Below are 23,968 nucleotides of genomic sequence, written 5' to 3'. Positions count from 1 at the left end.
AGATTCCAACCATCGATAGATTCCAACCATCGATAAATCTATTCCATAAATAGATTTCAACCATCGATAAATATCTTCCAACCATTGATAAATCTATTCCATAAATAGATTCCAACCATCGATAGACTCCAACCATCAATAAATCTATTCCATAAATAGATTCCAACCATCGATAGACTCCAACCATTGATAAATCTATTCTATAAATAGATTCCAACCATCGATAGACTCCAACCATCAATAAATCTATTCTATAAATAGATTCCAACCATCAATAAATCTATTCCATAAATAGATTCCAACCATCGATAGACTCCAACCATCAATAAATAGATTCCAACCATCCATAAATCAGATTCCAACCGCCGATAAACAACAACAACAACAAAAAAAGGAAAAAAACCAAAACCAAAACAAGAGTATTAAAATGCCATCGCGCCGCCCTCTCCCCTGCCCCTGGAGCTCCCTGTCCCTGTCCCTGTCCCTGCTGCTGGTGTCCCTGCTGCTCCCCGGCGTTTGTGGCAGACCAGCCAACGCCTCCCTGCAGAAGGGGAGGGAGGGTCGGGACGAGGAGGAGCTGCTGCCCCCAGACCACCTCACCGGGGTGAAGATGGAGCTGGACGGGCACCTCAACAGGGACTTCCACCACGAGGTCTTCCTGGGCAGGGACAGGGACGGCTTCGAGGAGGACTCGGAGCCCAGCAGGAACAGGAGGAAGCTGACGGTCATTTTTGAGAAGTGAGCGGAAAAATTTGGGGATTTGGAGGGGTTTGGAATGGGGTTTTTTTGGTGTTTGGGGATGGGGGGTTTTGGTGTTGGGAAATGGGGATTTTGAGTCGTGTTTTCATTAAAAAAATTGGGATTTTGAGATGTCAGAATTGGAGTTTTTGATGTTTGGGAAGTGGGGATTTTGGTGTTTGGGGATTTTGGTGGGAAATGGGGTTTTTGAGTCATGTTTTCATTAATAAAATTGGGATTTTGAGATTTCAGAATTGGAGTTTTCGATGTTTGGGAATTGGGGATTTTGGTGTTTGGAAATGGGGATTTTGAGTCGTGTTTTCATAAAAAAAAAATGGGATTTTGAGATTTCAGAATTGGAGTTTTCGATGTTTGGGAAGTGGGGATTTTGGTGTTGGGAAATGGGGATTTTGAGTCATGTTTTCATAAAAAAAATTGGGATTTTGAGATTTCAGAATTGGAATTTTCAGTGTTTTGGAATTGGGGATTTTGGTGTTGGGAAATGGGGAGTTTTGAGTCGTGTTTTCATAAAAAAAATAGGGATTTTGAGATGTCAGAATTGGAATTTTCAGTGTTTTGGAATTGGGGATTTTGGTGTTGGGAAATGGGGAGTTTTGAGTCGTGTTTTCATTAAAAAAAATTGGGAGTTTTTAAGTGTTTTGAAGTTGGGATTTTGAGATTTCAGAATTGGAGTTTTCGAAGTTTGGGAATTGGGGATTTTGGTATTTGGAATTGGGGATTTTGGTGTTTCAAAATGGGGAATTTTGAGTTGTGTTTTCATAAAAAAATTGGGAGTTTTTAGTGTTTTGAAGTCGGGATTTTGAGATTTCAGAATTGGAATTTTGATGTTTCAAAATTGAGGCTTTTCATGTTTCAAATTTTAGTGGGGTTTTTTTTTGGCTTTTTTTTTTTTTCCAGCACTTTCAGACACCAGGTGGCAGAGTTGGCTTTATTTGCATTTTTTAAATTAAAACAGCTCCAATTAATACCACAAGGGGGATGAGCTGAGGAGGCTTTCAAAGCTTCATTTGCTGCAAACTTTTCATTAAGGAATAGAATTTTATTAAAATAATTACTAAGTTAATAATAAATAGTAAAATACAAAATCATTTGAATTTAAAATATCAGTAATAACATTGGAAATTGGGGGTTTTTAGAGTTCCCCTCAGCGAAGGAATTGCAGCAAACAGCCAGGATTTAAAATAAATAAAATTTAAACCAAACTTAAGGTAAATTCTTTATTATTTTTGCTTTTTCAACCCCCTCACTTCAGTGGTAAAATCTTAAATATTTTCTAATATTTATTCCTGAGTGTTAATTGGAATCATCTAACTCCTGGTTAGGAAATTAAAAAAATAATAATTCTGATTTTTTTTTCCTTGTTTGTTATAAAAGAGGTTCCTCAGGAAGCTGAAATTAATTTGCTTTGGGATCCATTTCGTTCCTGTCATTTTTCAATTCATCCCTTAACTTATTTTAAATTCCCCTTCAGAGGATCAAATTAAAAACGCAGGGGAATGCATTTAAGGGATTTAACCGATTTTATTATTTTTTTTCTTTTTTAGAGAGAAAAATCCCAGGGAAATAAATAAATAAAAAAAATCCCAAACTTCCAAACGCTCTGGAATGATTCAAAATTGAATTTTTTCCATTCCATTCAATAGGATTAGGATGGACAGTGTCCAGTGTGGGATGGACACTGAGTGCTGTGTCCAGTTCAGGATGGACACTGAGTGCTGTGTCCAGTTTGGGATCTCAGTTTGGGATGGACACTGAGTGCTGTGTCCAGTTCAGGATGGACACTGAATGCTGTGTCCAGTTTGGGATGGACACTGAGTGCTGTGTCCAGCTCTGGGATCTCAGTTTGGGATGGACACTGAGTGCTGTGTCCAGCTCTGGGGTCTCAGTTCAGGATGGACACTGAGTGATGTGTCCAGCTCTGGGGTCTCAGTTCAGGATGGACACTGAGGCTGGTGAGGGGCTGGAACACAAACCCTGTGAGGAAGGGCTGAGGAGCTGGGGCTGTTTATCCTGGAGAAAAGGAGGCTCAGGGGTGAGCCCATCACTCTCCACAAGTCCCTGGAAGGTGCCTGTGCCCAGGTGGGGCTGGGCTCTTTCTCCAGGTGAGCAGTGACAGGACACAGCCTCAGGCTGGGCCAAGGGAAATACAGGCTGGATATCAGGAAAAAGATTTTTTTATGGAAAAAGGAATTAAAAAAAGAATTATCTGCCTGGGGAGGAGGTGGAGTCACCACTCCTGGGTGTGACAAAACCTCGATGTGACACTTGGTGCCATTTGAGGTTTAGTTGAGGTGTCGGGGCTGGGTTGGACTCTGTGATCTTCAAGGTCCCTTCCAACCTGGTGAATTATAAGGAAAAGTTTTTTTTATGGAAAAATTATTAAATCCTGGAATTATCTGCCCTGAGAGGAGGTGGAGTCACCCCTGGGTGTGACAAAGTCTGGATGTGACACTTGGTGCCATGATCCGTTTGAAGTGTTTGGGGTTGGACTCTGGGATCGTGAAGGTCTCTTCCAACCCAGTGAATTATTAGGGATAAACTTTTATGGAAAAAGTGATTAAATCCTGGAATTATCTGCCCTGAGAGGTGATGGAGTCACTGTCCCTGGGTGTGACAAAACCTGGATGTGACACTCGGTGCCATTTGAGGTTTAGTTGAGGTGTTTGGGTTGGACTCCACGATATTGAAGGTCTCTTCCCGGTGAATTGGTAGGAATAAATTTTTATGGAAAAAGTGATTAAATCCCGGAATTATCTGCCCTGAGAGGTGATGGAGTCACTGTCCCTGGGTGTGACAAAACCTGGATGTGACATTTGGTGCCATTTGAGGTTTAGTTGAGGTGTTGGACTCCATGATCTTAGAGATCTCTTCCAACCCCCAGGTTGTGAGAATTCTCTGATTTCCTGGTAAAGACAAAGACAAAAACGTGTTTTTAATCAACAAAAGCTTCATAAAAACCACCACACAAAAAGAAAAAAAAAATTAAAAAAAAATCAAGTTGCAAACAGGAATTAGTATTTAACAAAATTCCTGAAAATAAAAAAAGTTCTCCCCAACCTGTGATTTTCACAGGAAATTTTGGGTTGGAATGATTCTTATTTTCGCCGAAATTTTGTTTTGGAGGGGACAGAATCTGGCCCTGAAATGGTTTGCATTTAAAAAAATTGGGATTTTTTGGTTGTGATTTAGGGAACCCCAAAAATGAGATTTTTTTTTATGCTTTTTGGTAGAGAAATTGGGCTGAAATTGGTTTTTTATCCATCAGAAAAATTCAATTTTCTTAAGAAATTCCACACTTCTCCTGACTCCAAACTCCCACTTCGCTTTAAATCAACAATCAATGAGATTTTTTTTCCTTTTTTACCTCCTAATGATGTTGTGATTTAGGTGAAAAACAATTCAAAGAAAGAATTTTGACCGAAAAAAAAAAACAAACCCAAAATTGAAAAAAAATTGAGGAGAAAACACTTTTTCAATCTGATTTTAACCCAAATTTGGTCCCTTCCAAGCGCTGAGCATCTCCCAGGTGTAAACTGTGACATTTCAACTCCCCAAAATTTGCATTTTTTTTATTTTAATCTTTTCTTCCTCTGGAGCTGACATTTCAAAGGCAAATCTCGAATAATTCGAGTTTCAGTCGGAACGACTCAGAGATGCCAAGAGATAACAAAGGCCAAACTCAACCTGGGGCTTTTTAATTCTCTTTTTTTTATTATTTTTGGCTTTTTTTTTTTTTTTTTTTCAAATTGAACCAACAGCAGATTTGAGAGGCTGAAAATAGAATTTGACATAACAACAAAATTTAATCTGATTTTTTTTTTTTTTAGTGATATTTTGAATGACAAAAGCGGGTCGGAGAGGCCGAAAACAGGATTTGAAATAGTAACAATTAAATCTGATTTTTAGTGGTGTTTTCAATGATAAAGAGGGAGTTTTGAGATGCTGAAAATAGAATTTGAAATAATAACAAAATCTAATCTGATTTTTTAGTGATATTTTGAATTGCAAAGAGAAATAACCAAATGAAATCTGATTTTTTTAGTGAAGTGCAAAGAGTGGGTTGGAGATGCTTGAAATAAAACTTATAAAGTTTGAAATAATAACAGTTAAATCTGATTTTTAGTGGTGTTTTCAATTAAAAAAGAGTGGGTTTTGAGATGCTTTAAATAAAATTTGAAGTGTAACAAAAATGAAATCTGATTTTTTAGTGATATTTTGAATGACAAAAGTGGGTCGGAGATGCTGAAAATAGAATTGGAAATAACAAAATTAAATCTAATTTTTTAGTGAATTACAAAGAGAAATAACAAAATCAAATCTGATTTTTAGTGAATTACAGAGTTAAAATCAAATCTGATTTTTTTTAGTGATACTTTGAATGACAGAAGTGGGTCGGAGAGGCTGAAAATAGAATTTGAAATGTAGCGAAATTTAATCTGATTTCTCAGTGAATTACAGGGAATAAAAACAAAATTTAATGTGGCTTTTCAGTGAATTACAGAGAGAAATAACAAAATCAAATCTGATTTTTTTAGTGATACTTTGAAGGACAAAAGCAGATTGGGAGAAAACAGGATTTAAACCGTAACAAAATTAAATCTGATTTATTTTTTTTTTTTTTTAGTGACAAATTCTTTTTTTTTTTTTTTTTTTGTTTTTTTTTTTAGGGTGGATGTGAACAAGGATAAAAAGATCAGTGCCAAGGAAATGCAACGTTGGATCATGGAAAAAACAGATGAACATTTCCAGGAGGCCGTGGAGGAGAACAAAGTGCATTTCCGAGCCGTGGACCCCGATGGGGATGGTAAAAAATCCCCTTTTTTCTCCTCAAAAAACCCACTTTTTTAATCAGTTCCAGGAGAAAATTGAAGTTGGGAATCCCAAATTTTGATTTTTTTTTTTTTTTTGGTAAAAGTTGTAGAAAAAAATGGAATAAATTGAATTTTTCGCACAATTTTTATGGTTAAAACACCTCAAAAATGAATGAGGTGACAATTTTTATTTTGTTATTCCTAAAATTCAGTGTCAGAAGCTCTTGGGGTCATAAAGGTGTAGGAAAAAATAGAATAAATTTAATTTTTTACAGAATTTTTTATGGTTAAAACACCTCAAAAACGAATGAAGTGACAGTTTTAATGTTGTCATTCCTAAAATTCAATATTAGGCAAGTCTTGGGGTCATAAAGTTGGAAGAAAATGGAAAAAATTTCTTTTAAAAATTGGAAAAAAATGGAATAAATTGAATTTTTCACAGAATTTTTTATGGTTAAAACACCCCAAAAACGAATGAGGTGACAACTTTGATATTGTCATTCCTAAAATTCAACGTGGGGTCGTGGCTCTGGATTTAAAAAACCCTTAAAAATGGGTTTGTTTTGAAAGAATTGAAATGCAAAATTCCTCATTTTCAGGCTCTAAAAGGTGTTTTTTCCACTCGCAGGTCACGTGTCTTGGGACGAATATAAAATCAAATTTTTGGCCAGCAAAGGCTTCAACGAGCAGGAAATGGCTGAGAAAATCAAAAACAACGAGGAGTTGAAAATTGATGAGGAAAGTAAGTGCAGAGTTGGAGTTTCCTAAAAAAAAAAATTGGGGGGGAGTGTGGAAAAATAAAAAAAATAAAAAAAAAATTAAACATTAAAAAAAATTTTTTAAAAAATCTAAAGCTAAAACTTAGAAATATAAATAAAAATATAAATAAATGTATTTTTTATAAATAAAAAATTAAACATTAAAAATAAAAATAAAAAAGCTAAAGAGAAAACTTAAAAATAGAAATAAAAAAGATAGATTAATATCTTTTTTATAAATTAAAAATTAAACGTTAAAAATAAAAAGCTAAAGAGAAAACTTAAAAATAGAAATCAAAACATAAATAAATATATTTTTAATAAATAAAAATTTGAAACTTAAAATAAAAATATAAAAATGGGAGGAGGAAGTAAATAAAAAATTCTGCTCCTTTTAAATAAAAATTTTGCAGTGAAAATCATGTTTTTTTTAAAGAGGGATCTTCCTGGTTTACTCTTAAAAAAATAAAAAATCGAATTTAAAATTTTAATCAAGAAGTCCAAAGGCCACGTTCTTCCTAACCAGAATCTGCCAGGAAAATGACAATTTTTAATTAAACCTGAGAGTGAAAATGAAAAATGGGAGGGGGATGTTTGGGTGGTTCTGCTGGAGGAGGAGGTAAATTAAAAACCCCAAAATTTGGCTTTTTTTTATAATCTAAAATTTGCTGTGAAAATCACATTTTTAAAGAGGAATTGTCCTGGTTTACCCCTGAAAATAATTCAAATTGAAAATTTTAAATCAAGAAGTCCAAAGACACAAATCCCACGTTGTTCCTGACCTGAATCTGCCATGAAAATTGCAATTTTTAAGAGGAATCTCCTTAAAAAACAATTAATTTCCTTTAAAATTCCTCCCAAAAACTGAAGGCAGAAGACACAAATCCTTCATTCTTCCTGACCCAAATCTACCACAAAAATGCCAATTTTTAAGAGAAATCTCCTATAAAAAAATTTCAAATTTCCTCTAAAATCACCCCAAAAACTGAAGGCAGAAGACACAAATCCTTCATTCTTCCTGACCCAAATCTGCCATAAAAATGCCAATTTTTAAGAGGAATCTCCTGTAAAAAAATTCAAATTTCCTCTAAAATCACCCTAAAAATTGAAGGCAGAAGACACAAATCCTTCATTCATCCTGACCCAAATCTGCCATAAAAATTGCAATTTTTAACAGAAATCTCCTGTAAAAAAATTCAAATTTCCTCTAAAGTCACCCCCCAAAAACTGAAGTCAGAAGACACAAATCCTTCATTCATCCTGACCCAAATCTACCACAAAAATTGCAATTTTTAACAGAAATCTCCTTTTTTCCCCCCCTTTTAAAAACCCATTGAAATTTCCTGTAAAATCCTCCCTGAACCTTGGCCTTTCCCTGCAGGAATGAGTCAAGAAAAGTTTAAATTTCCTCTAAAATCACCCCCAAAAACTGAAGTTAGAAGAGAAAAATTTCTTCATTATTCCTGACCCAAATCTACCACAAAAATACCAATTTTTAAAGAGAAATTTCCTATAAAAATTCAAATTTCCTCTAAAGTCACCCCCAAAAAACTGAAGGCAGAAGACACAAATCCTTCATTCATCCTGACCCAAATACACCATAAAAAGGCCAATTTTTAAGAGAAATCTCCTGTAAAAAAATTCAAATTTCCTCTAAAATCACCCCAAAATTTGAAGGTAGAAGACAAAAATTCCTTCATTCTTCCTGACCCAAATCCACCGTGAAAATACCAATTTTTAAAGAGAAATTTCCTATAAAAAATTCAAATTTCCTCTAAAATCACCCCCAAAAACCGAAGGCAGAAGACACAAATCCTTCATTCTTCCTGACCCAAATCTACCACAAAAATTGCAATTTTTAACAGAAATCTCCTTTTTTCCCCCCCTTTTAAAAACCCATTGAAATTTCCTGTAAAATCCTCCCTGAACCTTGGCCTTTCCCTGCAGGAATGAGTCATTTCAGAATCCGCTGGCGTGACATTTTCCAGCGGATTTCAAAAAAACAAAAAACCTCACCGAAAAAAATGCAAATTTCAACCAGAATTTAAAAAGAAAAACACCCAAAAAAATGAAGTTGAGGGAAATCACCTGCAGGAACCTCAGGGCTGCTGAGTCAGCGCCTCAATTTCTGCACCTGAGCGCCCAAATCTTGAAATCTTCCGCAGGAAAATCAAATTATTCATCCTCCACTTCCTGACGGGGTTTTTTTTTTTTAGGGGTTGGGTTTTTTTTTTTTTTCCTCCTCCTCCAAGCACCTTCAAAGTGATTTTTTTGGTGTTTTTAATTTTATTTCAGTTCAAAAGTGCCTGGGGAGTTTGGAGTTTTGCTGTAGAAATTCGTTAAAAACTTGATTTTTAACGAATCCAAATTTCCTCTTTAAAATTGGATTTTTAATGAATTGACGGGTGTTGATAATTGGATTGTGGGATGGAATGAAAGATTTCCATGGGATTTTGGAATCTGGTTTTTCTGCTCATTTTCCCCCCACAAATTCAGCTTTTCTCACAAAAAAAATATCAAATGTTGTGATAAATAAAAATCTGTAGGGTTTAGGTTTAAAAAAACTCATCATTGATTAAACAACTGAGAGCTTGGAATAAAGGGATTGTGACAAATTCAATCCTAAAAATTGATTGGGACAAAGTGTTGAAAAGGGATTGGGACAGTTTAAATCCTAAAAATGGATCGTGATATTTGAAGTCTTAAAAAGGGATTGGGACAAAACCTTAAAAATGAATTGGAACAAACCTTAAAAGGGGATTGGGACAAATCCTAAAAACGGATTGGGACCAATCTTAAAAATTAATTGAGACAAATCTTAAAAAGGAGATTGGGATGACTCTTAAAAAGCAGCTGGGACGAATCCTAAAGATGGATTGGGCCAAACTTTAAATACTGATTGGGACAAACCCCAAAGAGGACCCCAATCCCAAAGTGGGCTGTCCCAATCCTAAAGCAGGCTGTCCCAAACCCCAAAGGGGACTGTCCCAAACCCCAAAGGGGGCTGTCCCAATCCTAAAGCAGGCTGTCCCAATCCCTGAGTGGCCTGTCCCAATCCCAAAGGGGGCTGTCCCAATCCTAAAGCAGGCTGTCCCAACCCCAAAGTGGCCTGTCCAAACCCACAGTGGCCTGTCCCAATCCCTGAGTGGCCTGTCCAAACCCCACAGGGGCCTGTCCCAATCCCAAAGCAGGCTGTCCCAATCCCACAGGGGCCTGTCCAAACCCACAGTGGCCTGTCCCAATCCCAAAGTGGACTGTCCCAATCCCACAGGGGACTGTCCCAATCCCAAAGGGGACTGTCCCAATCCCAAAGCAGGCTGTCCCAATCCCAAAGGGCCCTGTCCCAATCCCACAGTGGCCTGTCCCAATCCCAAAGTGGCCTGTCCAAACCCCAAAGTGGCCTGTCCCAATCCCAAAGCAGGCTGTCCCAATCCCAAAGTGGACTGTCCCAATCCCATAGTGGGCTGTCCCAAACCCACAGGGGACTGTCCCAAACCCACAGTGGCCTGTCCCAATCCCAAAGGGGGCTGTCCCAATCCCAAAGCAGCCTGTCCCAATCCCAAAGCAGGCTGTCCCAAACCCCACAGTGGCCTGTCCCAATCCCAAAGTGGCCTGTCCCAATCCCTGAGTGGCCTGTCCCAATCCCAAAGCAGGCTGTCCCAATCCCAAAGCAGGCTGTCCCAATCCCATAGTGGCCTGTCCCAATCCCAAAGGGGACTGTCCCAATCCCAAAGGGGCCTGTCCAAACCCCACAGTGGCCTGTCCCAATCCCTGAGTGGCCTGTCCAAACCCCAAAGGGGACTATCCCAAACCCACAGTGGCCTGTCCCAAACCCACAGTGGCCTGTCCCAATCCCACAGGGGACTGTCCCAATCCCAAAGCAGTCTGTCCCAATCCCACAGTGACCTGTCCCAATCCCACAGTGACCTGTCCAAACCCCACAGGGGCCTGTCCCAATCCCAAAGGGGGCTGTCCCAATCCCATCTCTGGGATGATCCATGGCACCCTCACGGTGTCGGTGCCGTTGCAGCGCAGGAAGTGCTGGACAACCTGAAGGATCGCTGGTACCAGGCCGACAACCCGCCCCCGGACCTGCTGCTGAGCGAGCAGGAGTTCCTGTCCTTCCTGCACCCCGAGCACAGCCGCGGCATGCTGCACTTCATGGTGCAGGAGATCATCCGGGATCTGGGTAATTTGGGATATTTTATCCCAGGTTTTATGTGGGTTTTGGGAGGGAATGGCCTCAGGGAGTTCCTGTCCTTCCTGCACCCCGAGCACGGCTGTGGGATGCTGCACTTCATGGTGCAGGAGATCATCTGGGATCTGGGTAATTTGGGATATTTTATCCCAGGTTTTATGTGGGTTTTGGGAGGGAATGGCCTCAGGGAGTTCCTGTCCTTCCTGCACCCCGAGCACGGCTGTGGGATGCTGCACTTCATGGTGCAGGAGATCATCCGGGATCTGGGTAATTTGGGATGTTTCATCCCGGATTTTATGTGGGTTTTGGGAGGGAATGGCCTCAGGGAGTTCCTGTCCTTCCTGCACCCTGAGCACGGCTGTGGGATGCTGCACTTCATGGTGCAGGAGATCATCCGGGATCTGGGTAATCCAAAGAGTTTTGGGAATTTTTCTGTGTGTTCCTGGTTTTTTTTGGGGGTTTTGGGAGGGAATGCCCTGGTGGAGTTCCTGTCCTTCCTGCACCCCGAGCACGGCTGTGGGATGCTTCTCTTCATGGTCTCTCTCCCTTCTCTCTCAGCTCTCACCCCGCTGTTCTCCCTCTCTCTTTGGGATTTCCCTCCAGCAGAAGCTGCTGGCTGAAGGCAAATCCCTTTTACCCAAACCCCTGCAATAAACCCACAATAAAACGGTCTGGAATATCCGGGTGGGCAGAATTCCTTGTCCCAGCCTCTGTGGATTCTCCTTTTCCCTGAGGGCTGTGGTTTTTCCCCAGACCAGGACGGGGATAAGAAGCTGACCCTGTCCGAGTTCATCTCGCTGCCCGTGGGCACGGTGGAGAACCAGCAGGCCCAGGACATCGACGACGACTGGGTCAGGGACAGGAGGAAGGAATTCCAGGAGGTCATCGACGCCAACCGCGACGGCATCGTCACCATGGAGGAGCTCGAGGTGAATCCCTCACCTCTGGCGCTTCCAGAACGCCTCGAGGAGCGTCAGGAATCCGGTCCTGGGCGGGGTTTGGGGAGTGTTCCAGTGAAAAAACGGGATGTTTTGATTGGATTTGGATTTGATTCGGATTTGGCGTCAATTCGCCTTAAATCGCCTGAACTCGGGGTGTTTGTCCGTGAGTTTTTCCAAAAGAGGTGAGGATTTTTAGGGAAATCACCAGAGCTCAGGAGATTTTTTCCATGGATTTTTTCCCAGGAAAGGGCTGGAATACAAGGTGAGGATTTTTAGGGAAATCAGCTGAGCTCAGGATATTTTCCCATGGATTTTTTTTTCCCAGGAATACCCATCCACTGAGGGTTGGGATATGAACTGAGGATTTTTAGGGAAATCACCAGAGCTCAGGATATTTTTTCCATGATTTTTCCAAAAGAGGGCTGGGATATGAGCTAAAGATTTTCAGGGAAATCACCTGAGCTCAGAATATTTTTCCACGGATTTTTGTCACGAAAGGGCTGGGATACAAGGTGAGGATTTTTAGGGAAATCAGCTGAGCTCAGGAGATTTTCCCATGGATTTTTTTCCAGGAAAGGGCTGGGATATGAGCTGAGCATTTTCAGGGACATCACCCAGAGCTCAGGATATTTTTCCATGATTTTTTCCAAAAACGGTCTGAGATACGAAGTGATGATTTTCAGGGGAAACCCCCCTGAACTCAGGCTATTTTCCCGTGGATTTCTTCCAGCAAATGTCTGGGATACAAACTGATGATTCTCAGGGAAACCCCCTGAGCTGATTTCCCATCTCCCCCTGGATTTTTCCAGGAGTACATGGACCCCATGAACGAGCACAACGCCCTGAACGAGGCGCGGCAGATGATCGCCGTGGCCGACGAGAACCAGAACCATCACCTGGAGCTGGAGGAGATCCTCAATACAGCGAGTATTTCACCGGCAGCAAACTCATGGATTACGCCCGCAACGTCCACGAGGAATTCTGAGCTTCCTCCTCCTTTTGGGGTTGGTTTTTTTTCCTCCCCCCCAGAACTTTTTTGATCCCAGAAAATAAAGACTCGGCCGAGCGGCGGGAATCGTTCATCCGTCCTTCCCTGGGATCTGCAGCTCCTTGGAGGGGTTTTCCTGCCAGGAAAAATCCTTGGGAATTCCTGATTTTCCAGCCGTCCTTCCCTGGGATCTGCAGCTTCTTGGAGGGGTTTTCCTGCCAGGAAAAATCCTTGGGAATTCCTGGTTTTCCATCCGTCCTTCCCGGGATCTGCAGCTCCTTGGAGGGGTTTTCCTGCCAGGAAAAATCCTTGGGAATTCCTGGTTTTCCATCTGTTCTACCCTGGGATCTGCAGCTCCTGGAAGTGGGTTTGGAATTCCTGGATTCCTCCATCTCTGGGATCTGCAGTTCCTTGGAGTGGGTTTGGAATTCCTGAATTCTGGGATCTCTGGGATCTGCAGTTCCTTGGAGTGATTTTCCTGCCAGGAAAAATCCTTGGGAATTCCTGGATTCTGCAGCTCCTTGGGAGTGCTTTTCCCACCTGGAGGAATCCTTGGGAATTCCTGATTTTTCCATCTGTTCTACCCTGGGATCTGCAGCTCCTGGAAGTGGGTTTGGAATTCCTGGATTCCTCCATCTCTGGGATCTGCAGTTCCTTGGAGTGGGTTTGGAATTCCTGAATTCTGGGATCTCTGGGATCTGCAGTTCCTTGGAGTGGGTTTGGAATTCCTGAATTCTGGGATCTCTGGGATCTGCAGCTCCTTGGAGTGATTTTCCTGCCAGGAAAAATCCTTGGGAATTCCTGGATTCTGCAGCTCCTTGGGAGTGCTTTTCCCACCTGGAGGAATCCTTGGGAATTCCTGATTTTTCCATCTGTTCTACCCTGGGATTTGCAGCTCCTTGGAGTGGGTTTGGAATTCCTGGATTCCTCCATCTCTGGGATCTGCAGTTCCTTGGAGTGGGTTTGGAATTCCTGGATTTTGGGATCTCTGGGATCTGCAGCTCCTTGGAGGAGTTTTCCTGCCAGGAAAATCCTTGGGAATTCTGGATTCCAGCAGTTTTTCCATCCTGGTTTATGGGGTTGGATCCAGCTGGGGTTGGGGAGGATCCTAAAATATTCCTTTGTTTCCTTCAGCTGCTGATCCAGGGGATCCCAAAAATAAAAAAAGGTGAGATTTTGGGAATTTTGGTGGTTCCAAGGAAACTTTGACCTCCTGGGAATATCCACACCCAATTCCATTGAGGAGATTCCTTAAATATTTGTTTTCCCTCAGCTGCTGATCCAGGGAATCCCAAAGAAAAGTTGGATTTGGGGGAATTTTGGTCATTCCAAGGAATGTTTGATCTCCTGGGAATTGTCCTCACAGCTGCTGATCCAGGGGATCCCAAAAAAAAGGTGAAATTTTGGGAATTTTGTTGGTTCCAAGGAATGTTTGACCTCCTGGGAATATCCACACCCAATCCCAGTGTTTTCCTCAACTCCCTGAAGTTTATTGGGAATTTAGTGGGATTTTTCCCCTCCTTTCAGGGAGCTGTGGGGAAGAATTTATTCAAAATGTCAAAGAAAAAAAAACCCTTCTTTTTAATTTAATTTAATTCAAAAATCTCTTTGGAATTAAATTAATTCAAATGCAAAGATAATTAATTAAAATTACATTAATTAAAATTAAATTAATATAAAAGGACTTTTTTTTTTGGTTGACATCTGCACTGGGAATGGGAGATCATGGCTTTAAAAAAAAATCCGATTTTGGTGAAAAAAATCAAATAATTTGGAAGGTTTTTTTGGGAATTTCAGCTGTTGGACAGAGCAGTGGCAATTCCCATGGAGTTTGATGGCTGCTTCATTAAAATTCACTGCTAAAATTAATGAGCTCCGTGCTAATTAACGCTGTTCATGAGCTGCTAATGATGATTTTGGGGGGAATTCCAGGCTCTGGAAGTATCTCTGTCCCAAATAAAATGGATTTTTCCCTCTGCTTCCATTTCCCCTGGGGAAAAAAAAAACCCAAAACCCTCTTTGGGAAAGAATTCCTGAAAATCTGAGATGTTTTATTTGATTACATTTATTCTTAATATAATGTAAATACAGGAACTGCTGTCCCTCTTCCCCTTTTCCTGCTCTTTATTTGATGTTTTTATTAAATTCCTTGGAGAAAAGGTTTTATAGCCATATTTTCTTTTTCATTTTTCCATTAAATATTTCTTTCCAGGCTTTGGAAATTCTGCTGCTGCTTTTAAGGTTTGTCAGGGAGGGGGTTGGAGGGGGAATAAAAGGAATAAATTCGAGTTTAAACACAAAAATTCCACTAAAACCAGCTGATAATTGTAATTTATCTCTAACAGAGATCTTGCCAACACCATCCTTAATTAATTTTGGGAGAACACGAGTATGGAATCTTTAACTCCCAATATTTGCTGAAGGTAAAACTGGAATTCCAGGGAGTTGAAACACCTAAAATTGAAATCCTGGATTTAATTCCCACTATTTTGTGGATCTCTTAGATCCCTAAAATTGAGCTCCTGGATCCAAATCCAGTGGTGTGGAAAATAAAATTCCCTAATTCCTGCTGTTTTCTGGAGTCACTGAAGGTAAAGCTGGAATTCCAGGGAGCTGAAAGATCCAAAATTGAGCTCCTGACTCCAACTCCAGGATCTGGAAAATTAAATTCCCTAATTCCTGCTCTTTTCAGGAATCGGTGAAGGTAAAACTGGAATTCCAGCGAGCTGAAACATCCAAAATTGAGCTCCTGACTCCAACTCCAGGATCTGAAAAACAAAATTCCCTTTATTCCCCCACCTCACCCAGAGCTATCCCTCATCTCTCCTCCCTCCATCCATAAAAACAAACTCTTCCACCATTCTCCTCCCTCGAGCTCTCCTTTTACCTTCTCAAAACTCAGCAATTTCCTCTTCCTGCTTAAAAAAAAAAACAAAAACCACAAAAAAAAAAAAAAAAAAAAAAAAAAAAAAAAACAAAAAAAAAAAAAACCCAAAAAGAACAAAACAAAAACCCCAGAGCGGGAGCGGGAAGAGGCGTGGAGCGAGCGGGAATTTCCCGTTTCAAAATGGCTCCGCCCATGGGGCGCCGAGAGGAGGCGGAAGTGAGGCGCGACGGTGGCCGAGAAGGGACAATCCGACGGCGGCCGCGAAGGGTTAGAAAAGCTGGAATGGCGTTCGGGACGAGCGCTTGGGATTTTCCTGCCGTTTTGCTGCTCCTCGTTGTTTCCATTCCCTTTGGATCGCCTCTGGAATGCGGGGAGAAGGAATACGCCTTCCAGGAGAAATGCTGCAGCGACTGCGCGCCCGGTGAGCTCCGCACCGGCAATCAAGTCAATTAAGTCAATTAATTTCTTTGGGGGGGGAAATAGAGGTTTCTTTTTAGAGAGAATTATATATATATATATATATATATATATATATATATATATATATAGGGGGTTAGGTAGAATTAGAAGTAGCTAATGAATGGAATTGGTTTGTTTGTTCAGTGGAATAGGTGGTGTGAAGTCTCTTAATGGAAAAATCGACTTTTTTTTTTTTTCTTAGCGGAATATCTGGTTTCTAGTCGAATCTCATATTTTTTTTCATGCCGGAATATCTAATTTTTAGTGAAAGTTCTCCTTTTTTTTTTTTCTTACCGGAATGTTTCTTTTTTTAGTGAAAGTTCTATTTTTTTCTTACCGTAATGTGGGTTTTTAAAGTGAAATTTCTAATTTTTTTTCTTTAGTGAAATGTCTATGTTTTAGTGGAATTTCTATTTTTTTCTTAGTGAAATGTCTATTTTTAGTGGAATTTCTGATTTGTTCTTAGTGAAATGTCTATGTTTTAGTGAACTATCTATTTTTTAGTAGAATATCTGTTTTCTGCTTGAATTTCTCATTTTTTTCTTAGTGAAATATCTATTTTTAGTGGAATTTCTGGGGGTTTTATAGTGAAACATCTCTTTTTTAGTAAAGTATCTGTTTTTTAGTGGAATTTCTAATTTTTTTCTAAGTGAAATGTCTATTTTTAGCGAAATACATATTTTTTTAGTGAAATATCTATTTCTGGTTTTTTTCTTAGCAAAAATATCCTTTTTTTAGTGAAATTTCTAATTTTTTTCCGTCGTGGAATGTTTATTTCTTTAGCGGAATTTCTAATTTTAGGGGTATTTTTAGGGGAGAGGATTTGCAGTCACTCCCAATACCAGGACACTGATCCCAAAGGTTGAAAATTGGGATTTTTCCTCTCCTGACCCCACTGAATTTAGGATTTTGGGGTTTTCAAAGGTTGAAATTCAGGATTTTACCTCTCCTGACCCCACGGAATTTGGGATTTTGGATGTTTTCAGGGGAGAGGATGTGCACACTGATCCCAAATGACAAAAATTCAGGATTTTTCCCCTCCTGACCCCTCTGAATTTGGGATTTTGGGGTTGTTTTTAGGGGAGAGGATTTGGGGTCACTCCAGTGCCAGGACACAATGATCTTAAATGACAAAAATTAGGATTTTACCCCTCCTGACCCCACTAAATCCCAATTTTGGGGTGTTTTTAGGGGAGAGGATTTGGAGTCACTCACAATGCCAGGACACACTGATCCCAAATGACAAAAATCAGGATTTTTCCCCTCCTGACCCCTCTGAGTTTGGGATTTTGGATGTTTTCAGGGGAGAGGATGCGCACACTGATCTCAAATGACAAAAATTGGGATTTTTTCTCTCCTGACCCCTCTGAATTTGGGATTTGGGGTGTTTTAGGGGAGAGGATGCGCAGCCGCTGCACGGCCACGGCTGACACGGTGTGCTCGCCGTGCCAGGACACACTGATCCCAAATGACAAAATTCAGGATTTTTCCTCTCCTGACCCCACGGAATTTGGGATTTGGGGTGTTTTTAGGGGAGAGGATGCGCACACTGATCCCAAATGACAAAATTCAGGATTTTTCCCCTACTGACCCCTCTGAGTTTGGGATTTTGGATGTTTTCAGGGGAGAGGATGCGCACACTGATCCCAAATGACAAAAATTGGATTTTTCCCTACTGACCCCACTGAATTTGGGATTTTGGGGTTGTTTTAGGGGAGAGGATTTGGGGTTACTCACAATCCCACAACACACTGATCCCAAAGGTTGAAAACTGGGATTTTTCCTCTCCTGACCCCTCTGAATTTGGGATTTGGGTGTTTTTAGGGGAGAGGATGCAGAGTCACTCACGATGCCACAACACACTGATCCCAAATGACAAAATTCAGGATTTTTCCCCTCCTGACCCCTCTGAGTTTGGGATTTTGGATGTTTTCAGGGGAGAGGATGCGCACACTGATCTCAAATGACAAAAATTGGGATTTTTTTCTCTCCTGACCCCACTGAATTTGGGATTTTGGAGTTTTCAAAGGTTGAAATTCAGGATTTTACCCCTCCTGACCCCACTAAATCCCAATTTTGGAATGTTTTTAGGGGAGAGGATGCGCAGCCGCTGCACGGCCACGGCTGACACGGTGTGCTCGCCGTGCCAGGACACACTGATCCCAAATGACAAAATTCAGGATTTTTCCCTTCCTGACCCCTCTGAATTTGGGATTTGGGGTGTTTTAGGGGAGAGGATGCGCAGCCGCTGCACGGCCACGGCTGACACCGTGTGCTCGCCGTGCCAGGACGGGTATTTCAGCCCCCAGCACCACCACGGCTTCTGCCGCAGCTGCACCGTCTGCCGGGCCCGTGAGTGCTGCTCGGGGGAAAATCACTTTTTGGGGGGAAAATCACGGGTTTGGGGGGGAAAAATTGGTTTTTTGGGGAAAAAATCCCTTTTTTGGGGAAAAAGTCATGGGTGTGGGAGGGAAAAAATTGGGTTTTGGGGGAAAAAAATCCCAGTTTTGGGGGGGAAAATCCCTTTTTTGGGGAAAAAAATCCTGATTTAGGGGGCAAAAATCCCTTTTTGGGGGAAAGAATCCCAGTTTGGGGGGAAAAAAGCGCTCTTTTGGGAAAAAGTCATGGTTTTGGGGGGGGAAATTTGGGGTTTTGGGGAAAAAAAAACAGGGTTTGGGGGGGAAATGGCTTTTTGGGGAAAAAAATAATGGTTTTGGGGGGGGAAATCCCTTTTTTGGGGCCTTTTGGGGCAAAAAGATCCCTTTTTTGGGAAAAACATCCCTTTTTGGGGGGGAAAGAATCCTGGTTTTGGGTGGGGGGGAAAATCCCTTTTTTGGGGGAAAGAATCCTGGTTTTGGGAAAAAAAATCCCTTTTTTTGGAGCCTTTTGGGGCAAAAAGATCCCTTTTTGGGGGAAAAATCCCATTTTGGGGGAAAAAAATCCCTTTTAGGGGCCATTTTGAGGGGGAAACCCCCATTTTTGGGGTAAAAAAATCCCTTTTTGATGGAATTTTGGGGAAAAAAACAACCCTTTTATTAAACAAGGAATTGTTTAATCGTTAAATGGCTGAATTCTGCAGCTTCTCCACACAATTAATTGTTAATGAGTGCTCCCCCCCCCGTGGCTGTTAATTAACGAGCTGCTGTTAATGAGTGCTCTCTGGGCCAGGGAGGGGCAGCGTGGAGGTGAAGCCGTGTGACAAAACCTCGGACACGGTCTGTGTGTGTCTGCCGGGATTCCAGCCGGCCGGAATTCCACCCACCGGGAGCGGTGAGCAGGGAGTCCTTGGGATTGGGGTTCCTTTGGGATTGGGATTCCTTTGGGGTTGGGATTCCCTGGAAAATGGGATTGGAATTCCCTTGGGAAAGGGTTGGGATTCCAGCCGGCCGGAATTCCACCCACTGGGAACGGTGAGCGGGGATTGGGAATCCTTGGGATTGGGGTTCTTTGGGATTGGGGTTCCTTTGGGATCGGAATTCCTTGGGATTGGCGTTCCCTGGGATTGGGAATCCTTTGGGATTGGGGTTCCCTGGGATTGGGTTCCTTTGGGAAAGAGTTGGGATTCCAGCCGGCCGGAATTCCGCCCACCAGGAGCGGTGAGCCAGGAATCCTTGGGATTGGGGTTCTTTGGGATTGGGGTTCCCTGGGATTGGGGATCCTTAGGATTAGGGTTCCTTGGGATTAGGGTTCCTTGGGATTGGGGTTCCCTGGGATTGGGATTCCCTGGAAAATGGGATTCCCCGAGATTGGGATTCCTTGGGAAAGGGTTGGCGTTCCAGCCAGCCGGAATTCCCGCAGGGAGTGGTGAGCGGGTTGGGGTTCCTTGGGATTGGAATTCCTTTAGGAAAGGGTTGGGATTGGATTCCCTTGGGATTTGGATTCCTCTGGGAAAGGGTTGGGATTCCAGCCGGCCGGAATTCCCACTGGGAGCGGTGAGAGGGGCTGGGAATCCTTTGGGATTTGGATTACTTGGGATCGGAATTCCCTGGGAAATAGATTTGAAATTCCCTGGGAAAGGGTTGGAATTGAGATTCCCTGGGACTGGAATTCCCTGGGTAATGGGTTTGGAATTCCCTTGGGAAAGGGTCACTTGGGATTGGGATTCCTGTGGGAAAGGGTTGGGATTCAGGGCAGCTGGAATTCCCACGGGGAGCAGTGAGCGGGGACTGGGATTCCCTGGGAAAGGGATTCCCTTGGGAGGAGTCAGGATTTGGAATTCCCTGGGAATTGCTGAGTTGGGATTGGGATTCCCTGGGAATTGCTGAGTTGGGATGTCCAGTGGAATCCCCTCCAGTTGCCTCTTGATCCCGTTTTCCCCAGAGTGTTCCCGATGTCCTGAGGGGACTTTCTCCAGGGGAAGGAACGAGAACTGCCAGCCTTGGACAAGTAGGAATCTTTTTTTGGGGGAAAAAAATCGCATTTTGGGAAAAAAAAATCATTTTGGAGAAAAATATCATTTTTGGGGGGAAAAAATCCTTTTTTTGGGGAAAAAAAATCCAGTTTTTGGGGGGGAATTCCTTTTATGGGGGGAAAAAAAATACCTTTTTTGGGAGAAAACACATTTTCCTGGGGAAAATATCCTTTTATGGGGGGGAAAAAAATCTATTTTGAGAGGGGGAAAATCCTCATTTTTTGAAAAAAAAAAATCCCTTTTGGGGAAAAAAATCCCTTTATAGGCAAAAAATCCCATTTTGGGAGCAATGTGCTCCGAGCAGCTCTGGGGGGTTTTCATTTTTCCAAGAAAAGCCAAACCCAGAGAAATAAATCAGAATAAACTCAGATTTCAACCCCCTAAATCCCATCCTTTGGCACTTTTTACGATTTTAGAGATTTCAGATTTCCCACCTTTTTTTTATTATTATTTTAAAAACTCTGCGATTATTTTTATTTTATTTTATTTTTTCTTTTAAAAGCACAAAATTCCCGTGCCAGAACTCCAAGAAAAACCCAGGAATAATTTATTTTTCCCCAACAACTCCTTCCATTCCTTAAATTATTCCCCCCATTCCTTTGAGGAGTGCAAAGGATAACAAACCCTAAATTTATAGGGATAAAAAAAAAAAATAAAAAAAAAAAATTTGGATTCAGGAATTTGCATCCCAGAAAAACCTCCTCTGGGATTTCTTTTCCAGCTGCAGCATTTTTGGGAAGAGCACGCTCCGACCTGGATCAGCCACGGAGGACGCCCTGTGCAGCAGCAGCCTTGGCCCGGCTCCTTTTCCCACGGAATTCCCGGAAAACGGGGAGCCTTTTCCCACGGAATTCCCGGAAAACAGAGCTCCTTTCCCACGGAATTCCCGGAAAACAGCTCCAGAGCCTCCAGCCCCGGGGGCGGCCCCAAGGTGTGTCGGGATCCCGGGAGCAGCGCGGAGCCCAGCTGGGGTAAGGAGGGAATTCCTGATTTCTCTGGGGTTTTTATGGATTTGACACGTTCCAGGATTTCTCATTTCCAGCTGGGGTAAGGAGGGAATTCCCCACTTCTCTGGAATTTTTATGGATTTGCATATTCTAGGATTTCTGATTTCCAGCTGGGCTGGGGCTCCAGGGAATTCCTGATTTCTCTGGAATTTTTATGGATTTGGCACGTTCCAGGATTTCTGATTTCCAGCTGGTTAAGGAGGGAATTCCCAACTTCTCTGGGGTTTTTTATGGATTTGACACATTCCAGGATTCCTCATTTGCAGATGTTTTGTTTCCATGTAAAGCTGCTTTCCTGGGAAGGGAATTCCCGATTTCTCTGAAGGCTTTTTGTGTTTTGCACATTCCAGAATCCCACTTTTCCAGCTGGAGCTGCTTTTCCTGGGAAGGGAATTCCCAATTTCTCCAAATAATTTAATGAATTTCACCCAACATTCCAGGATCCCACATTTCCAGCTGGAGCTGCTTTTCCTGGGAAATAAAATTTCCTCTTCTCACAAACCCAACCTGGATTTCACCAAACTTTCCCAGAATTCCCAATTTCCAGCTGCTTCCCGCGTCCAACTGCTGAATGGAATTCCCACTTTTCCCAAAGCCATTCCTGAGATTTCCCCCACCATTCCCACATTTCCCCCTCTGGGATCTGGAGTTTTCTTTGGGGGATTCCAACCCAGAAGCAGGAATTTTGGGGTTTTTGGGTGTTTTTTTTAGGGAATTTTTTCCGTTCTAATTCCAGGTTCTTTGTCCCTGCTGCTGCTGTGCCTGATCCTGCTGATGGTGAGTGGGATTTCCATCCTGCTCCTGATCCTCCAGACAGCCCGGAAAAAATCCAGGAATGCTTCTGGGAGGAGCATCCAGCACCGTGAGTTCTGGGGTTTTATGGGGTTTACAAAAAAAAAAAGGGAAAAAAAATTTAATTCGGCGAGTTCGATTTTTATGGGATTAAAAAAAAAAAGGGAAAAAATTTTAATCCAGTGAGTTCTTTTTTTTTATGGGATTTTAAAAAAAGGAAAAAAAAATTAATCCAGTGAGTTCTCTTTTTCATGGGATAAAAAAAAATTATCCAGTCATTTCTCTTTTTATGGGTTTAAAAAAAAAACCAGGAAAAATATTAAACCAGTAAGTGGCAAAATCGAGCTCTAAAATCAGGATTTAATGACAGAGCTGGGCCTAAAAGGAGGATTAGTGCAAAACTAAACTCCAAAATCAGAAATAAGTGGCAGAGCTGAGCCTAAAATCAGGATTTAGTGACAAAGTGATCCTAAAATCAGGATTTAGTGGCAAAAAACTGGACCTAAAATGAGGATTAGTGACAAAAGTGATCCTAAAATGAGGGATTTAGTGACAAAGTGATCCTAAAATCAGGATTTAGTGACAAAAGTGATCCTAAAGTGATGATTTAGTGACAAAAAGTGATCCTAAAATCAGGATTTAGTGACAAAAGTGATCCTAAAGTGATGATTTTAGTGACAAAAGTGATCCTCAAATGAGGATTATGTGACAAAAAGTGATCCTAAAATGAGGATTTAGTGACAAAAGTGATCCTAAAATGATGATTAGTGACAAAAGTGATCCTAAAATCAGGATTTAGTGGCAAAAACTGGACCCTAAAACTCAGGATTTAGTGACAAAAGTGATCCTAAATGATGATTTAGTGACAAAAGTGATCCTAAATGAGGATTTAGTGACAAAAGTGATCCTAAAGTGATGATTTAGTGGGCGGCTGCCATCCCCAGGGGCCCTCCCAGCGGCGTTTGGTGTCCCCTGGATCTCCTTGGAAAGCCCAAAAACTGACCTAAACCCTCCCCAAAAAGGCAGAAAAAATCCCTGATGTGCCTCTGCACGTCCCGGGGGTTGTTATAAATCTTATAATGTATGAGATATATTAGAGATGTCTTATAGGATCATGTTGTATTCCATCGTGTCGTATTGTACAATATTATATAAATATTATTTTAAATTATATTGATATTATATCATATTACATTACATCATATTATATCATATTATATTATATGATGTGATGTAATAGAATTATATTATTACAATTACGTCATGTGATGTAATTGCATTATGATTATATAATATCACATTTTATGTTATATTTTTTATTTTATTTATTTTAATTTTTTATATTACATTATATCATGTTATATTACATGACATTACATTATATAATATATATTATCTTATATTTCACTATATTGCATTACAGTATGTCATATATTACATTATATCATATCACATTATGATATTATATAATTATATTATGTCATATTATATCATATCATATTATTTGATTTTACATTCTATTCTATGGTATTATATGACATTGCACTACATTACATTATACTACAACATAATTATATTACATTACATTCTATATATAATACCTCTATAAACCTTATCTATAAGAATATAAATATTTATAGATAAAATTATATAACAAAGAATATAACTCCTGCCATTATTACCACTTTCTAGCCATCATATTCTATGTAATAACTCTGATATCTCCTGTATAATTAATAATAATAATAATAATAATAATAATAACAACAATAATAAAACACTCCCTGTGTTCCAGAGGAGAGCAGCTGTCGGGTTTCCCATCCAGAGGAGCATCTGGATCCCAATTCCAGCCTCATCAAAAACTGAGCCAGGCCTTGATTTTTGGGGCAGTTTCCTGCATTTCCTGCATTTTGGGGCAGTTTCCTGCATTTCTGAGCCCATTGGGTTTGCCTTCATT

The 23,968-nt window shown here is 41.1% G+C and overlaps 3 protein-coding genes across 3 annotated transcripts; 2 read left to right on the top strand and 1 right to left on the bottom strand.

Annotated features, from left to right (window-relative positions):
* On the top strand, positions 1-14,614 carry SDF4 (stromal cell derived factor 4). The gene is given in 7 exon segments (XM_066334569.1): positions 1-738; positions 5,427-5,563; positions 6,199-6,312; positions 10,359-10,517; positions 11,280-11,455; positions 12,277-12,382; positions 12,385-14,614. Coding segments are annotated over 7 exon segments (1,071 nt in total). The 5' UTR covers positions 1-427; the 3' UTR covers positions 12,453-14,614.
* On the bottom strand, positions 8,428-10,328 carry LOC136370894 (uncharacterized). The gene is made up of 3 exons (XM_066334582.1): positions 9,448-10,328; positions 9,322-9,406; positions 8,428-8,484 (listed from the first exon to the last, which is right to left on the bottom strand). Exons 1-3 carry the CDS (start codon positions 10,326-10,328, stop codon positions 8,428-8,430), a joined length of 1,023 nt encoding a protein of 340 aa, XP_066190679.1.
* A 920-nt stretch (positions 14,615-15,534) lies between the features above and the next one.
* On the top strand, positions 15,535-23,968 carry TNFRSF4 (TNF receptor superfamily member 4). Its single transcript, XM_066334585.1, is given in 8 exon segments — positions 15,535-15,763; positions 18,031-18,153; positions 18,970-19,071; positions 20,122-20,184; positions 20,930-21,076; positions 21,079-21,183; positions 21,956-22,081; positions 23,807-23,968. Coding segments are annotated over 8 exon segments (966 nt in total). The 3' UTR covers positions 23,878-23,968.

This window comes from Sylvia atricapilla, chromosome 22, assembly GCF_009819655.1.
Source record: "Sylvia atricapilla isolate bSylAtr1 chromosome 22, bSylAtr1.pri, whole genome shotgun sequence".
NCBI lineage: Eukaryota > Metazoa > Chordata > Aves > Passeriformes > Sylviidae > Sylvia > Sylvia atricapilla.
Note: the sequence above shows the minus strand (reverse complement) of the source record. Positions and strands in the feature narration are given on the sequence as shown.

Excerpts from the sequence above, each read along its gene's own strand:
- LOC136370894 (XM_066334582.1), bottom strand. The coding sequence starts at position 10,328 with ATGGATCATCCCAGAGATGGGATTGGGACAGCCCCCTTTGGGATTGGG. Across the intron at positions 9,407-9,447 it reads ATTGGGACAGGCCACTGTGG|GATTGGGACAGCCCCCTTTG; the intron begins GTTTGGACAGGC and ends AGCCTGCTTTAG. Across the intron at positions 8,485-9,321 it reads TTGGGACAGCCCCCTTTGGG|ATTTCAAGATTTGGGCGCTC; the intron begins GTTTGGGACAGT and ends TTCCTGCGGAAG.